Source organism: Natator depressus, chromosome 2 (assembly GCF_965152275.1).
Source record: "Natator depressus isolate rNatDep1 chromosome 2, rNatDep2.hap1, whole genome shotgun sequence".
Classification (NCBI taxonomy): Eukaryota; Metazoa; Chordata; order Testudines; family Cheloniidae; genus Natator; species Natator depressus.
The window spans coordinates 151,118,061-151,136,369 of NC_134235.1; the positions used below are offsets into that span (position 1 = coordinate 151,118,061).

An 18,309-nucleotide genomic window follows, 5' to 3' on the forward strand; every position below is an offset into this window, starting at 1 on the left:
ACTGTGCAGATCTTTCTATATGGCGCAAGACAATATTAATTTTGGGTTTATACCCTAAAGGAGTTGTGCACATGAATGCTGGCCAATCCCCGAGCCGATTCCTCCCACACAGAGCTGATCTCACCGTCTCTGTGTCCATTTGCAGCTGGGTGTGTTCCTACTTATGTGTGTGTGCTGGAGAAGGCTTGAGGGCCTGGCACAGCTAGGACAGAGTGAGGAAACCCACGCTGGTGGAACGGGCAGAACCAGTGGGACCTCAGCACATCAGGTGGCATCGCGGATGGGGGGTCCAACCTGTCACACATCCTACTGCATAAAAATGTTAGCTCTTGCTTTAAAAAAAAAAAAAAGTTTCTAGTCTTTGTGGTTGCAGAGAAAAGCTTGAAAATGTGTCCTGATTCTATCCTAAAGGTCCAAAAAGCTGGAGGCACACTAAAAGAGCCCCCCCCCCCCCATTTTTTTTTTAAATTCATGATTTCTAAGATAATATCACAATTTAGGGGGGCCTGACTCATGATTTTTGAAAGTTTGGGGTTGGCAATACTGAAGCAGTCTTTAAATTCCATTTTGCTATGAAATGAAAAGAACAGTCTTTTAAACAATACACAGAGGAGGCCCTTCCCTGTGTAGCAACTTGGCTATTGATCCATGCCCAGCAGTGGTTTTCCTCTATATAATAACTGCTCCCATCTGATTCTAAGCTGTCACTTAACCCTTGCCTCTCCAGCCCCATGGCTTTCTTAATCAGCTATGCTCCTGACTTCCTACAAATTACATCCAATATATTTAGGCAAAAATGTAATACAAACTAAGCTGACCTGCAACTATTGCTGTTGAGTTTTTGCAAAGAAACTGAGACTTGGGAATTATATACCAGTCTAGGGAAAAAGTAAATAAACAACCTGAATAATGGGGAGAGAAGAGATTACTGTATCCTTTAAAAACGATGCAAATGCAACATTTGCCTTACAGCGGGATACATAGTTTACTTGGACCTTGCACATTGGATAGGACTACTGAAAATGTTGTTCTTGTTTTCTGATTTATTAAAGTTGATCACATACACATTTGATGATGTATTCCAGGATGCTACTCAGAGGGTGACGGATTTCCTTCTTTGAGTTAGTGGAGAACTAGCTGCCCTTTGATACGTTTTCCCTTGTCAGTTTCTCCTCTTGCTCCTGTGAAAAAAAACTCCAGTATACCTTTTCCAACAATACCCCAAAAGGCCACAAAAAGATAAAAGGCCTAACACAATGAGATCTTCCTTTCACTGGGGAAGGGGAAAAACCTATGAAATCCACTAGGGACCTTGTTATGCCAATCCAATAAATGGGGAGGTGCTCTTATACAATAGTGATGGCTCTAGTACACAGCTGTAAGACACACATAGATTATGGCATTTAATGCATAATAAATCATCAGGGGGGAAAAATAGTGTCTCCTAACTTTCTACAACTGGCTCCCACAAAATTCTTCTTCTTCCATGAAGGAACTTGGTTAATATCTGCTTCTTTTGAGATGCCTTTGCTCTTTCCTTGAAGGTCTGTGCTTTTCACTGAGTTTTCTGAGGAAGAAGAAGAAATCAAAAGCCTTCTTCCAGGTTATTTTTTAATCCCAACTTAGCAAAGGGTCTATGCCTTCTTATATGTTCCTTGAATTACAGTGAGGTTAAGGAGATATGGGATATTTGTGATTCAGATCATCATAGATTCTTTAACGGGGAAACCATCAACTTGAAACAACAACTTAAAAATAGTTTTAGTACCTCACCCCATGTTCCCTTGCCAATTTTTGTTGAGTTCGCCTATTTCTCTCTCCTATAGTTGCATGAAAGACCCTCGGTGACTAAGGGAACTGCCCAACGAGGCTCAACTGTATGTGGAGCAGATTTAACTATTGTTGGAACATCTGGTAGCAGTTTTGGCTACCTGCCAGCAATGTTCCCTCTATTTTTTTCCATCCACGTGCGGAATGAATTTTGTTATGTGCACCATATCAAGGTAATGCACGGATGTATGCCACCAGTAGAAACAAAAAGCTCTAGATATAATATATATTTTTAAAAAGTTACCATAGGGATAATTACTCCAGCCAAGACCGGTTAGGCATTTTAGAACTCACTACTCAAAGAATTAAATTTAAATGTAAGAGAGAAATAAAATTTATGAAATGCATAGACCAGTAAAAAAACTAAAATATAACACTTTGAAAAAATAAAATTACAAAGAATATATGTGCATTGCAGGAAGTACCAAGAAGTAATAACAAACAACAAAAACCCAAGTATGTGTTGGGAGGTGAGCGTGAAAGAAAGAATGGGAAGTGCAAAGTTTCAAAAAATTCAATGAATAGAACATAGTTGGGGCAGAACTGATCTGGACAAGGAGAAGAAGTCTGGAGATAAAAGTGAGAAGGGAGGGACAGGCAGTAGAAACACAAGTGAACCTGTTTGAGCAGCATATTTCAGAAGTCTTGAGGTCTTTCTGAGTGTAGCCTTCATTGATTTGAGATCTACCATACTATTCTCTCACTAGAAGGGAAAACCTATAATGGCAGCAGGCTGTAAAAAAGACCCAGTTTGGGAATAAGAACCATTCAAGAATTGTATGTTTGCTGATGATGTTTTAAAGAAAATCACACCAGTGAACTGGTGGAAGTCACTTAAGCACTTGGATTCAGATTGTTAAACTGATAATCTCATTTTTAACAGCAGTAGCTTCTTCTGCCAGTTTAGAAAGAATATTTTCTTCCTTTGGACTAATTCATTCCAAACTGAGAAATCATTTGAGACCTGAAAAAGCAGGAAAGCTTGTTTTTCTTTTCCAGATTATGAACAAATAGGAAAATGAAGGTGAAGATGACTGAGTTAGCTGCAGAAGCCAATATTTTAAATTTCTCATGTTGACCTGGCTGACACAGTCAATTTAATTTTTTTTAAAATTCATTTAACTATTTTAGTTAACAAAAACAAACCTGATTTTAAAAAAAATTGAATGTTTAATTCAAAAATTCATATGCTTGTTTTGTTAAAATATTATGTGTTTGCTGTTGAAGAAAAAAATCCAGAATACATAATGCTGTTGGTTTTAGTTAAATAAAACAATTTAAATGTCTGTTTGGTGATGTTCTCCTCTTAATACAGCATGGCAAGAAAATCCTCCAAATATTAATGATTAACCTGTTGAAATGGAGATATTTATGAAGTCATTGGGAGGCGAACTATCTGCTTCAATTACCTTTGGTAAATGAAATAACCAAACAATCATTAATTTTCCGACATAGCTGTAAAAGTAATCTGAAAAATTTTCAAAATAAAGCACTTTAAAAATGTATAGTGTGTACCTTCTAAAAATGAAACGTACATCTACCTTGGAGTTGTGAAAATATGTATTAAGGTTATAACAACCAACAAGAATGCACTTTTATGTAGAAATCCATGATTAAATCAAGTCTTCCTGACTGATTTAAATCAAATCCATCCTGAATTAAATTTATTAACCTAAATTTGCGATACTGCAGATTATGTACTATATGTACTTTATGACTTTTAAACCACACTTTATACTTTTGGATAATTTTAGAATTATACTCATATGTATAGACACCAAGGCTATCCATTAATCGCTGTTAACTCACACGATTAACCCCAAAAAATTAATCATGATTAATCACAGTTTTAATTGCATTAACAATAGAATACCAAATGAAATTTATTAAATATTTTGGATGTTTTTCTACATTTTCAAATATATTGATTTCAATTACAACACAGAATACAAAGTGTACAGTGCTCACTTTATATTATTTTTTATTAGAAATATTTGCACAGTAAAAATGATAAACAAAAGAAAGTATTTTTCAGTTCACCTCATACAAGTACTGTAGTGCAATCTCTTTATTGTGAAAGTGCAACCTACAAATGCAGGGTTTTTTGTTACGTAACAACTTAAAAAGAAAACAATGCAAAACTTTAGAGCCTACAAGTCCACTCAGTCCTATTTTTCGTTCAGCCAATCACTAAGACAAACTAGTTTGTTTACATTTATGGGAGATAATGCTGCCCACTTCTTATTTACAATGTCACCATAAAATGAGAACAGGCATTCGCATAGGACTTTTGTAGCTGGCTTTGCAAGGTAGCTACATGCCAGATATGCTAAACATTCATATGTCCCTTCAAGCTTCCACTACCATTCCAAAGGACATGCTTCCATTCTGATGACGCTCATTAAAAAAATAATGCGTTAATTAAATTTGTGACTGAACTCCTTGGGGGAGAATTGTACATCTCCAGCTCTATTCTACCCGCATTCTGCCATATACTTCACGTTATAGTTGTCTCGGATGATGACCCAGCACGTTGTTCATTTTAAGAACACTTTTGCTGCAGATTTGACAAAACACAAAGAAGGTACCAATGTGAGATTTCTAAAGACAGCTATAGCACTCGACCCAAGGTTTAAGAATTTGAAGTGCCTTCCAAAATCTGAGCGGGACGAGGTGTGGAGAATGCTTTCAGAAGTCTAAAGGAGCAACACTCCAATGCGGAAACTACAGAACCCAAACCACCAAAAAAGAAAATCAACCTTCTGCACGTGGCATTTGACTCAGATGATGAAAATGAACATGCATCCGTCTGCAGTGCTTTGGATTGTTATCGAGCAGAACCTGTCATCAGCATGGACGCATGTCCTCTGGAATGGTGGTTGAAGCATGAAGGGACATATGAATCTTTAGCACATCTAGCACGTAAATATCTTGCGATGCTCGAAACAACAGTGCCATGCGAACACCTGTTCTCACTTTCAGGTGACATTGTGAACAAGAAGTGGGCAGTATTATCTCCTGCAAATGTAAAGAAAGTTGTTTATCTGAGCGATTGGCTGAAGAAGAAATAGAATTGAGGGGACTTGTAGGCTCTAAATTTTTGCATTGTTTTGTTTTTGAGTGCAGTTATTTTTTGTACATAACTCTCCATTTGTAAGTTCAACTTTCATGATAAAGAGATTGCACTCCAGTACTTGCATTAGGTGAACTGAAAAATACTATTTCTTTTGTTTTTTACAGTGCAAATATTTGTAATAAAAATAAATATAAAGTGAGCATTTTACACTTTGTATTCTGTTATAATTAAAATCAATATATTTGAGAATGTGGAAAACATCCAAAATATTTAAATGGTATTCTATTATTGTTTAACAGTGCGATTAATCGCATAATTTATTTTTTTTAATCACTTGACAGCCCTAACAGACACTCTTTCCTTAACCTAATGACAGGTTTCAGAGTAGCAGCCGTGTTAGTCTGTATCTGCAAAAAGAAAATCAGTACTTGTGGCACCTTAGAGACTAAAGAATTTATTTGAGCATAAGCTTTCATGAGCCACAGCTCACTTCATTGGATGCAGTAGTCTCGAAGGTGCCACAAGTACTCCTTTTCTTTTTTCCTTAACCTGTGTATTAGATAATTTTAACATTAAATGCAGGGATAATGAAACATTGCCATCTTTAGTGTATGAGTAAAGAGCAGCAGAACTGTACTTAACATGCCCTGACTGAGAAGGTCACCCCCTAAACTGAACCTCACTTGCCAAGCAGGCAATAAGCATGCCAAATCCCAGTGAAAATGAGAGGAAGTAGGAATAGAGACAGGTGTTTCTACTTGATGGTGTGGACTCTGCCTAATAGTTACAGACACCCCTTATCCGGTGTTGAAAGACAGAACTGACTGGACTCCATTGAGAATCCTTGGTTCTGTTCAGTGATTACTAGAACTGAAATGACAGAAGATCAGGTCTGAGAGCTATGCCATAAGCCTGGTGTATGGGTAGTGCTGTAGTGAATAACAATGAAGAGTCAGCAGCACAGAGGTACCCCACTACCCAGTGAAATCACTAAGAACTGGGCTAAGTGGTGGATCCTGAGACCATGCAATTGCAGAAGAGGCTGTTCATAGCAAGCAGCAGCAATAGCAGCAGGGAAGCATGAGCGTACAGTGGCAAAGACAACAGCAGCAAGCAAGTTGCAGAGAGGGTGGCAGCAGTAGAGGCATTGCTTGATGCCCACCCCTCCTTTTCAGGGACAGGAGCTGAACCTATACAAACACACCTCCAAACTCTGGGTCTTCACTGACCAAATTCAATTAACTGTGAGGGGGGTGCAACAGAGAGAAAGGAGATGGTAGGAAACTGAGGCAAAGGATACTGCCAGCATATGGTGGGGTGGGTGTTGGCTTATGGCTACCTACTTTTGGATTGTGGCTGTGGTATTTTCACAAATTAAGTTTACTCAAGCTGTTCTTTTGAAGGGTACTGATCCAAGATCCCAGAGGAGCCCTGCAAAGTGTAACCCTTTTACCAGGTGGAGTTGGCAACAACAAAGGCCATGTTCAATAAGTAGGGGTTCCTTTTAACAATACAAAACAAATGGCTTGAGCCCTGACCCAATAATCTCAGAAAACTAACCATCACCCCCTCCCCCAGGCACCCCAAGAGGCAATACTTCCCCATTCGCAAGCACTAAGTCTGTGTATAACAAACAAAAACTTTTATTAAAAGGAGAAGGGAACTCAGGGTTAATTAACCTGCTGCACTCCACTCACAGTTGGTTGACCTCCTTGAGTGAAGATCCAGATTTCAGAGGTGGGATCAAATGGGTTCACCTCCCACTCCGAAAGGGGGGTGGGCATCAAGCAATGCCTCTACTGCTACTGGCTCACAAGACAAACTACAGGCTCCTTTTATGAAAGGTCATTTTGGAACTATTTTTAATACACATCAACCATAGGTGTTTCCAATCATCTAGTTATTACATAATTAACATCTCTGTATGAAATTGGTTATTACACTGAAAACTTTTATTAATGAATATGCTACTTATTTTACATGTCTTTAAAACTTGAATCCTGCAGTTAGGAACAGTAATTTACCTTATGAATTTTGAGAACCCAGGATGCTGGCAACATTACATTTTATCATGACAACAAAAATATGGATAATTACTTGGACATCAATAGGACTTAAATTATGTGAGATCTCATACTAAATTATGATGATTCTTGCTCACATACACGAGGTTAAAGTGACATCACTTTTCTGTGTTGGCAAGATACCAACTTCTTAAATTTTAAGACAATAAAAAAGCAGTTGTGCCAAATTTTGATTGATCTATTCTTTGCATGTATAACAGCATAGTTCATTGAAAGATATAAAAGCATTCTAAAAATATGAATGAATTATCGGTAAGTAGATACTACACTAATTTTATATCTAGAGAAACTGAGAAAGATGTTAGGGTTGAATGTGTCAGACTGAGTATCTAAAGTTCAGCACATAATTAAAATTTAAGCCAAATATGACTTGAATAGAGGTTTCAGTGTCTAAATTTGGACACCCATGTCTGTAAAATTTGGGCAAAGTAACTTGCCCTAGGTCAAGCATGTAGTCTGTGGTAGAGTCAGGAACAGACTCCAGATCTCTTAACTCCAAACTTATACTTCCCTCACAAGATAATGAGCACCACAGCACACTTAACTAATGTTGATCTGCAAATGAGTTTTTAAAATAGGCTTGTGTTCTGTTTTGCTTCACTATACTTGTTTTTACATTAGAAATATAAATAATAGTTTGAATTAGAGCTGATCAAAGGGTTTTAAATATTCCATTCAATTTTATTTAACCATTTTGTTGCTATTCTCTGAGCTCCCTCCAGTTTATTGATAACTAAACATATTTTGGAACCCAGCTACCCCAGTATTTGGCACCCAACGAATGCTTGTAGTAAGTAAACAAATACCTTAATTACATACCACTGAACAAGGAATTACTTTACTGGCTATGGCCTGAACTAATGAAAATCGGTGTGCTGATGCTGGCATTAGCAATGTGTGCTTATTTAATTTTTTTTAAACTGAAGCACACCATTGCTAATGGCAACAGACACAAGAAAATTAATAAACAGCCACACTATTTTTAATTAGAAAATCCATAGCCGAGTTTAAAAACCAGAACAAAATACAAACTGAACTGTCCTGAACATTGCCCCGTCAGTCACTACGGTTGCCAATTTTGGTTGGATGTATTCCTGGAGGTTTCACCACATGACATAATCTTGAATTAAAGAGTTATCTTTAATTCCTGGGGACGCCAGGCCAATCCTGGAGGGTTGGCAACCCCATCAGTCACTGGTGGCGCTGGGGGCCGCGGCACATCACTGACAGCGGGTACCACGGCGATGGGAGAGCTGGACACAGAGCGGGAGCCTGGGGCGTAGCAAGGTCCTCGGGGCGGGAGCCCAAGGGGTGGCAGGGGCCCGGCGAGCGGGACGTTTTAAGAACAAAATCTCTTCAGAGACCGTGAAGATTTTCCGCTTCCCCCACGAGCCGCTCGGTGCGGGCCGGGGCTCCCGGCGCTGCCGCCCCGCTGCCACAGCCACCGCCGGACACGCGTGTCCCCGGCAGCGCGGAAGGCGCCGGGCAGGGCTGAGAGGCGCCTCGCCCTGCGACCGCCCCGCTACTCACCTGGGCCGCCGCCGCCGCCGCCGCCGCCGCGCGGGCCCCTCCCTGCCGCGCCGGGAGGGGAGGAGCGGAGCAGGCACTTGCCGGGGCCACCCCCAGTGCATTGTGGGAGTCGCTCCTCTCCGCGCGCGTGGAAGATGATGGGGGGGGCAAGGGAGAGAAATGCCTACCTTTCCCAGGAGGCAGCGGGTTGCGACGGCCCCGCCTCCGCGCTCAGCGAGGTGCATGGCGGGAAATGGTGTTCCGCCCACCTCTGCGGGCAGGACTGCAATTCCCGGCATGCCCCGCGCCGCGCTAGAACCCGGAAGTGTGTGGCTGAGGCGGGAGCTCCCAGTGGAACTTGTCCGGGGTGTTTCCTGGAGACGGGGGAAGTGAGGAGCCGCCGCCGCCGAGAGTGGGAGCCGCATCACCCCCCGCCCCTAGTGTGACTGATCTACCATGAGACCCGCCATCTTCCTGCCCCCGCCTGACCCCGGCTGCGTCCTCCTGATCTTGGTGAGTGACCGGCCCAGCCTCCCGCCGCCCCTGTGAGCCCGGCGCTGCCCCGCTCTCACCGGCCTGGCGCGGCGGCGGCTGCCGCCGGGGGTACTGGCTCCTAGTCAGACAGCCCTGTCCCGCCATGGGCTGGGAGCTGGGCCGGGGGGTGAGAGCTGGGGGGGGATTAAGGGGGTGGCAGGTGTCCCGGCCAGACTGTGACTAGTTTCCCATCGTGAATCCTGGGTTTCCCTCCGCGCTTCCTCGTGTAGTTTCAGACATCTCTTTCCCCGTCTGCGCTGGGTGGGGGGCGTCGCTGGGTGGGGGCGCCAGCGGGCTCGGTGTATTGGGGCGGATACTCTGGGTGGCCCCTCATGGGGGCGAGCTGTGGTGCTGCTCTCGCCCCCCGACACCCTCCCTCCCCTCCCCGAGCCCGCTCCGGGCGGTGTGTGTGGGGCGGGGGGTGACTCTGGCTGGCAGCGCCGCCGCATGAGCTGCCCGGGGGGGGGGGGATTAGCGGGAGCAGCTCCCGGTTGGCGGACTTCTCTGTTGTGGCTCAGCCTGATAGGCTGCGAACCCGGAACGAGTCGGTCGCGCCGGCGGCAGGACAGGGCAGGGCAGAGGCTTGGGCGGGGAGCGCACCCTGGGCAGCAGGGTCCTCTCCAAGGAGTAGCATCGCTCACCGGCTCCTGTAGCCGCTTCACACATACCAGAGAGAGTCCCAGCAGATCTCCAAAGCTTCAGTGGAAGCACGGGAGGGGGAGGGGAATAAACATTTCCCTGATCTGAGTAAAAAAGAAACTAATCTAATGGGGAGCTGCAGTTTCTTCGTTTGTAATAATCCTAGATCTTAGTGACAATAGAAAAGAGACCTCTGAAAAATGTCTTTGTGTTGACAAAAAGAAAAGGAGTACTTGTGGCACCTTAGAGACTAACCAATTTATTTGAGCATGAGCTTTCGTGAGCTACAGCTCACTTCACGAAAGCTCATGCTCAAATAAATTGGTTAGTCTCTAAGGTGCCACAAGTACTCCTTTTCTTTTTGCGAATACAGACTAACACGGCTGTTACTCTGAAACCTGTCTTTGTGTTGACAGTTTCCCTTCAGAGTCTCATTGTCAGGTGTTTTTAAAATTGTACACTTATTAGAATCTTTGTTGCGGTGTTAAAACAGCAGATTTTCTAGTGGAGCAAGTGTAAAGTATACTTCTAGCGTTTCATTCAAATTGAGAGTGAAAGTGTTTCACTTCCTGTTTCTCATGAGCATATGTGGATTCTTAATGTTTGCAACCCACTTTTGAACACGCACTGAGTACAAAAGCCTGTATTTATAAATAGCAACAAGGCTTCTGTAACTAATGTTGAAAGATATAACTGAATGATCTCATACTGTCAATTTAGTTTTTGAAGTATCTGTCTTTGGGTATGCTATTGGAACGTTTTTTAAAATAATGCCTCATTTATACATGATTAAATTACCTTCTTGTATAAAAATTTGCACACTCCACTTTATATGAACTTGAAATGATCGCCAACGTGGACATTTTGTACTAAAAGGTTTTTAGTCATCCTTTTCTAGATAGCTCAACTTATTTGTTAACTTGTTTCCACTTTGCTTCCAGAGTGGGCCACATTCTGGTCGCTTTATTGCCTAAGTAATTCATTTAGATACATGGGACTTGTGTGGGTAAGATTAATAGGATTTGGGCCAAGGGTGCTAACTTATTTAATTGCTTTATTTTAAACTTTTAGTTAAGAGGAGCCTGGTTAGAAAAAGGAATAATTTAAGCATAGGGGTATGGTGAAAGGGAGGAAAAAATGGCAAGGGGAAAAAGAAGGGTATGACAGATGAATGGGAAATACAAATAGTCATACAGCTTTAAGGTTAATAAAATACTTAATGTATTAATGTATTGCGAGAGTACAAATGGGCATAAATTCATGCATATATTTACATAAATTTGCAAATTAGTAGGATCCCTTTGATTCCTGGCAGTTTGCCAATATGACTTTTTATATTTTATGCTACTCTCAAGCAGCTACACTTTGAGCCTAACCAAACTGACAATGCTCCTCTAATTTAGTGTTATGGCTGAAAGTTTAAAGATTTGGGCATATACAAAATTATGGCATGTACAGCAATTCTAATCTGTATTCCTTTTGCATAAGTAACATACACTTCTGTATATGCTGATAAATTTGTCTTAGTTCACAAGTACAATGTAACTTAGTTCCAGTTGCTGTGGGAATAATTGTTACTTCCCTGAGTTTTTTGTTTAACTGTATCCGACTGCGTAGTGGATTTCTTGTTGCTTTCAAATACCAAATCAAGCTGTCATGCACTGAAAAGCTCAAATATATCTAGAGTTGATGTTTTTGCTATACAAAGATTCAAATAAATAAATGTTTGCAAACCTTGATACCTTGTTTAAAACTTGATGGAACATATCATGGTATTTGTGCATGAGACATTTCATGTTTTATTTCCAGTATTCAGTTATTTCAGGGGCAGGCAAACCTTTTGCCCTAAGGGCTGCATTGGGTTTTGGAAATTGTATGGAGGGTGGGTTAGGGGAGGCTGTGCCTCCCAAAACAGCCAGGCATGGTGTGGCCTGGCCCCTGCCCCCTATCTGTCCCTTCCCCCTGTCCCCACCCTGCTTCTCGCCCCCTGACAACCCCCCCCCCGACCCCTGCCCCATTCTGCTCCCTGTTCCCTGATTGCCCCTTACTGCCCCATCCAACCCCCCCTCCTTCCTGACTGCCCCCCTGGACCCCTGCCCCCATTCAACCCCCCTGTTCCCAGCCCTCTGACCTCCCCGCCCCCTAGTCACACCCCCGCCCCCTTACCGTGCTGCCTGGAGCACTGGTGGCTGGACAGCTATGCCACCACGCAGCATAGAGCCCCCGGTCAGGCCAGGCTCTGCAGTTGCGCTGCCCCAGGAGCTTGCAGCCCTGGTGCCCAGAGCATTGTGCTGGCGGCGCAGTGAGCTGAGGCTGCGGCGGGACGACGCAGCAGGGGAGGGGCCGGGGGCAAGCCTCCCGGGACAGGAGCTTAGGGGCCGAGCAGGAGGGTCCCGCGGGCCGTAGTTTGCCCATCTCTGAGTTATTTCCTAGATCGCAAGATGAGAAGAGACCGTTGTGATCATCTAGTCTGACCTCTATAGGCCATAGAACCTTCCCAAAATCATTCCTAGAGCAGATCTTTTAGAAAAACATCCAGTTTTGATTTAAAATTGTCAGTGATGCAATTGTCATGTGCTTGGTGGCCTATATTTTTTGAGGGAACTGTGCTGTTTGAAAGAACCCCATAGTTTGGGGACCACTGAACTAGCACAACAGGGTCCTGACCCATGACAAGGGTGCCTAAGTGCTACAGTAATACAAATATTAAAAATAACTTATACCACTTAATAGAAATGCTAATAACATGAGCAGAAAAGAACTCAGTGCCATTTTGTAATATGAAATACAGGATTTGAGCATACTTCATCTCAGCCTCTTATGGTGAATTGGTTCGCTATATTTCAAACAGTTGATAACCAAAAATACTCTGCATTTAAATGAAAACCCCTCCATGTAGCACCATGCTACAAAGACTTTAGTTAAATTATTATAACTGTTTTACCATCCATATCAGTATCCAAGTATATGAAATTTCATAACTGTTTATGGCTGCATATAGCTTGCTGCTTATACAAAGCGTTCAAATCCTGTATTTTTATTACAATGATACAATAGCTTTAGTTGCATATATATGAGCATTGTTCAACTATGGTTATTGGAACCCTTACATATAACAAAAGAATCAAGCTTTTATTGTTGCAAGAACTCAGTAGAAATTGGGAAATACAAGACTGAAAAACAATGTGTATAAGTTAAAAGAAAGTTTTATTCCTTAGTTATTAGTGCAGTCTACGTGTATGCAGATTTCATGCAAAGAGCCTTATGCTTCAAAAAATCAGTAAGTAATGAGATCAAGAACTTCCATATATTTTAACTGCAAATCTCTTCATAAATAGATCTACTGCAACTTTTCATGTATGTGATTAAAAAGTAACTAGATGTGTGTGGGGGAAAAACACAGAACAAAGTTGCAGTGCTTGATATTATCAGAGTAATACCCCAAATTGCACATCAGACTTGGTTCTGTGTTGAAAAAGATCACTATGCTTATCTGTTTGAGTCAGGTCACTCACCATAATGCCTCTTAATAGGCACAGATTATTATAATGTAGGGTGTATCAATATCCCCATGGAAATAGATTTCTGACTTGTGCCTGCTTAACACTATGTCATGGAAAGAAAATCAGTCAAACTTTAGATCTTTCAGATCGGATAGTAATATTTTTGCATATCATTTTTATTCTGTGTGTCTTTACCTACTAAAATATGCTACAAACTCTTCAAGTGGGAAAAACATGTCCTTTATTGTTCATATCCACTGTTTCCAGGATTATGCACACAACAAACTTTTGGGATTGGCTTTTGTGTTGGTGTACAAGACCCTTTTTATGTATATAGTTTTGATAGCTTCCAAAAGGTGCTAGATGCTGCACAGACATGTAGAACATATGATCTCCAAAGGGAAAAGAAGCAGGGTAAGTAAGTGGAAATCAATCTGGGAAATCAATCTGGATTGTTAGTTCTCTTTGCTAAGTATTATTTGTTATAAAAACTTAATTTGAGGTCTTTGAGGGGCCACTCCAGGTGAAGGGGGGGGAAGGGAATACAGGAGTAAGAGAGGCAAATTGATAAAAGTAAGAAGAAACTGACCAAATAAAAAAATTGTTGTTTAAAATAGCTGGCAACTTTTTTAAAAAGTATTTCTTTCCTGTGGTTTGCTTTTTTTTTTTTTTTTTTTTAAGTTGCTGATTCTTAAAGCTCAGCTCATTTTCTCAGTAGCAAATGGCTTTCAGTTTTAGATGGATATCATGTAATGTCACTTGTTCATTGTATGGCTTGATGTCACTGACTGTACACACAGTCTTGCTTTATGCCTGTGCACTCCTCCCTCTAAGTTAATACAAGTTACTAATATCAGATATTATTCTTTGCTGATATTGGGCTTATACTCCAAATTTTAAGTTCACTTTCTCCAGAGGCTCTTTCAGTGTGCAGCTTACCTACCAAAGCATTTGTAGGTGTTGAGGATAATGGCTTTAAAACATGCGTTGGTCAGTGAACTACCAAAGAGTTTCCAGTTCAGCTTTAAATTGAAACAGATCTTGATTGAGTTTGAAGTTTTTGGCCTCCTTTAGGCCTGGTGTCACAAATCAGTCCATGGTAGGACATTCCCATTAGGCTCCATGGGGAATGCATGCACATGAGTCCAATAACTCCATCTTCACCACAGCAGATTCTGCAGGGTGTCTTTTTAGACAGTTGGTATTCACTTTCCAGCTGGAGCATACTGACTGTGTCCTCCCGTCTGTGTCCCCAGTGATGCCAACAAATAGCCCGTAGTTCGTAGGAGGGGTTAAACAAAAGAAAGGTGAAGAAAAGCCTTTAAGCAGCTCCCTGCAAGGGAGTATCAGTGTCCACTTCAGAGTTCACTGGGCTCCTTTGCAAGCCTCAGTTCTTTTTTCCTTCAACTCAGGGGCTCTGCACCCTTGTTCTGTGAGGGCTGGGGCTTTCTAGGCCAGGGGTTTTTGCAACAGATTTTTTGGTGGCCTCAGAGTGCGGCCACCAACTCTTGCTGGTGACTGCACTGACGCTTTTTCCTAAAATTATTTATTTTTCCTAAAGTTGTTAAAGTAATATGCACACATATACATCCAAATCTTTGTAATTTATTTATGTAAGGTTTTGGGTTGTGTGTTTGCAGACTCAATAATAAAAATCATGCACAATTGTCTCTGTTCTTTTCTGGACCTAACAGAATAGAGACACAAAAGAGGTGCTTTGCATGTTCTTGCCTTTTTTTATTATTGTTTCTTTTGCTTTTTTGGTAAAAGTAGTTGTCTGTATAACAATTCTGAAGTAAATTTAAAAATGCTTTGACACAATAGAAGTCCAAATAATAATGAAAAACATCTGGGTGGCTTGGAGGAGGAGAGGGGATGCACAGCTGCAGGTGGTCCGGGGCTCCTCTGGGCAGATGTGCGGGCTCGGGGCTTCAGCCAGCCTGGAGCTCCTCTGGACGGCGGGGGCGGGGGAGAGTGTGTGCTCTGGGCTTTGGCCAGTCCAGGACTCCTCCTCACCCCCTCCATCTGCCTGCCACTCGCCTCCTCACACACACCCCCGCTCGCCTCCTCGCACATACCCACACATTAAAAAGACGCACAGAAAATCCTTTCAATTTAACACCAAGTTCTGTTACTATACCCTGGAAGTGAGAATATATTGAATGATGCATTTCATTTTGTCATAATGACTCAAAACAAACAAGCAGTAAATTGCCTGATGTTAATTTCTCTGGAAGTTTGAATATAACAATGTGAAGTGGTTTTTTGGAACAATTTAGTACAAAGTAGGACTGAGTGGACTTACAGGCTCTAAAGTTTTATATTGTTTTGTTTTTGAGTGTAGTTATGTAACAACAAAATACATTTGTAAGTTGCACTTTCATGATAAAGAGATTGCACTACAGTATTTGTATGAAGTGAATTGAAAAATATTATCAAAAAGAAAAGGAGTACTTGTGGCACCTTAGAGACTAACCAATTTATTTGAGCATGAGCTTTCGTGAGCTACAGCTCACTTCATCGGATGAAGTGAGCTGTAGCTCACGAAAGCTCATGCTCAGATAAATTGGTTAGTCTCTAAGGTGCCACAAGTACTCCTTTTCTTTTTGCGAATACAGACTAACACGGCTGTTACTCTGAAAAATATTATGTCTTTTGTTTATCATTTTTACAGTGCAAATATTTGTACTCAAAAATAATATAAGGTGAGCACTGTACACTTTGTATTCTGTGTTGTAATTGAAATAGATATAGTTGAAAATGTAGACAAACATCAAAAATATTTAATACATTTCCATTTCTATTCTATTGTTTAACACTGCGATTAATCACAATTAATTTTTTTGAGTTAATTACGTGAGTTAACTGCGATTAATTGACAGCCGTAGGTGTAACATGCTGTTTCATATCTCCCTCTTTTTTTGAGGGATGCTACTAGTGAAGAGCTGACTGACCATGAAAGCTAAGAGGCATTCATCTCATTCCAATTTAAAATAGTTACATGTAAAACTCCCACAGAGGTATGATTTTCCCTGACTGTATGCCCCAGATGAGCCCGCTGAACTTGCAGACTTCAGTTGGTACTGAATTATGTGATGCTCTCTAGAGCCTGCCTGGTGATTCAGCCAGTGGTGATCACTGGACTCTATGCCTTGCTTCAACAGCTGGGAAAACTATATTTAATATTACATCATGTTGGGCCTCTTGACAGCTAAGACGTACACAAAGGGTTGTGGTAATTCTCATTGAGGGTGAAATCTCGGCCCCGTTGAAGTCAGTAGAAAAACTCCTGTTGATTTCATTGGGACCAGGATTTCATCCATCAAAAGTTTTCTATATGCGCAATCTGAGAAGCTGACTTCATCTCAGGTGTTAAATCTGCATGAGGGCACTAGAGGACTTAGTGAGTCTCCTGCTCTTCTCCCTTCCCAGGTAGAGGCAGATGTTCTTGGGTATTCATGTGTTCTGTTTTATTGTTTTTCCTTTCTCCTGCCCTCCTCTCTTCACATTAATTTGGCCATAGTGGGAAATGTTGTCAAAGAGGAACGTCTTTTGTCTTTATAACATACTCTGAAAGTGATCAGAATCTGCATGAGTCAGAAGTCTTCTGGAAGCTTGTTCCATAATTGAATGCTTTGTACTTGTCTCCAGCTCTCTCATTATTTGTCCTGGGTTTTGTTGGGTGTGTTGTCCCAGAACAGCAAAACTGTCTTTTTGCATAGGATTGTAGATGGAGGAGTTGATGAGTCCTAACCCACTCTTAAAAGTTTAAGCAGCAATGAAAGTGAATTAGAACACAAAGGTAATGTGCTTATGGTGACCTGCCTACTGAGGCAGCAGGCTGCCATATTTCACATGATCTGAAGTCTCCCCATTGCTGCCACCTTAAGCCCCAAATACAAGGAGTTCCAGTAATCTGATGTGGAGGTGACGCATGCATAGATCACTGTGATCAGTTCTGGGAGGAAGAGATGAGACTTCTAGCAAGCTGGAGGTGGAAGAAAGCATTTTTTTTTTATCACTGGCACTACCTGGTCTTCTAGGCTAAGTGCAGAGTCAGATATGAACCTGAGTCATTGCACAACTTCGACACATGGGGGGCTGGGAGAGGAGGACTGGGCCAGATGCCCTTGTTAAAGGGGAAGATGGTAACCCAGCCAGTTCTTCAGTGTCTTCTCTTTTTGCTTAGCCTCACTTTAATCATGCCTGACTTGAGTTTGTGTTTTTGCATCTGTGGAAAAGGAGATATGCCACTGTGTTGTCAAATTGTTGGCGGTTGAGTGCCTGGCATGTTGCTACTTCTCCAAGTGGTCTCATGTAGCTATACAACAGGAAGAGGAATGGATTTCATTCCTTGGGGACTCTGCAGGCAAAGATTTCTAGGGAAGAGGAAATCACTCTCTGGGTACTATTGAAAAGGAATGACTAACCATTATAGTGCTGTGCCATCTACTCCAGCTATGTCATGTAATCAGATCAGCAGTACATCATGGCCAGCTGTGTCAATAGCTGCAGAGAGACTGTGTCTGATTGATATATGCAAATTTGTGATTCTATAAGGATTGTTTTTCTACTTTCTATATTGTACTATTACTGCTCTCAACTTCACATTTAACTATTTTTTTTAGTTAACTATTAAAACCCTCTTTCTTAAATCTTGGTGAAAACTGTCTCCACTTTTTTTTTTGGCTGATGTCTAAAATGAAATTATCTTAAAACATTTTTATACATAAAGCTTTTTGAGTCAAATCACTTGGGATTTCAGACCAAATGAGTGAAAGACAAATTGGTTGCTTTACAAAGGTAATTAAGACAGTATGTGGTGCACAGGGTAGCAGTAAGGGGTTCTTTCTTACTAATGATCCATTAATTAGTGAGGGCAGCTCAGCAAGTATGTGGGCCTCTTGGGGATTACCTCTGATTGACATTTAAAGCTGGTGTAGTTAAAAACAGTATAATTAAGATGGGATAGGATTTTTTTTCATTTTCATTTTGGGCTAACAAATGACAGCAATGTTAGTTAAAACCGTATAAATATTTACACATGTAATCCTGTTTAAATTTTAGCTATTGGATATTCTATATTCAAGATGTTAACCTAAAACAATATAGTGATCAATTTATCTTGTAATAA

At 41.4% G+C, this 18,309-nt stretch overlaps 2 protein-coding genes across 2 annotated transcripts in view; one reads left to right on the forward strand and one right to left on the reverse strand.

Moving 5' to 3' along the window:
- The window catches only part of INVS (inversin), a 210,119-nt gene extending 201,479 nt beyond the window's left edge, over positions 1 to 8,640 (reverse strand). Inside the window, exon 1 of the mRNA XM_074945124.1 lies at positions 8,521 to 8,640. The gene's annotated coding sequence lies outside the window, so the exon portion shown is untranslated. The remainder of the gene's footprint in view (positions 1 to 8,520) is intronic.
- A 232-nt stretch (positions 8,641 to 8,872) lies between these two features.
- Positions 8,873 to 18,309, forward strand: part of ERP44 (endoplasmic reticulum protein 44) — a 123,208-nt gene continuing 113,771 nt past the window's right edge. The window contains exon 1 of the mRNA XM_074945131.1: positions 8,873 to 9,012. Within this exon, the coding sequence (XP_074801232.1) occupies positions 8,956 to 9,012 (57 nt within the window). The 5' untranslated portion in view covers positions 8,873 to 8,955. The remainder of the gene's footprint in view (positions 9,013 to 18,309) is intronic.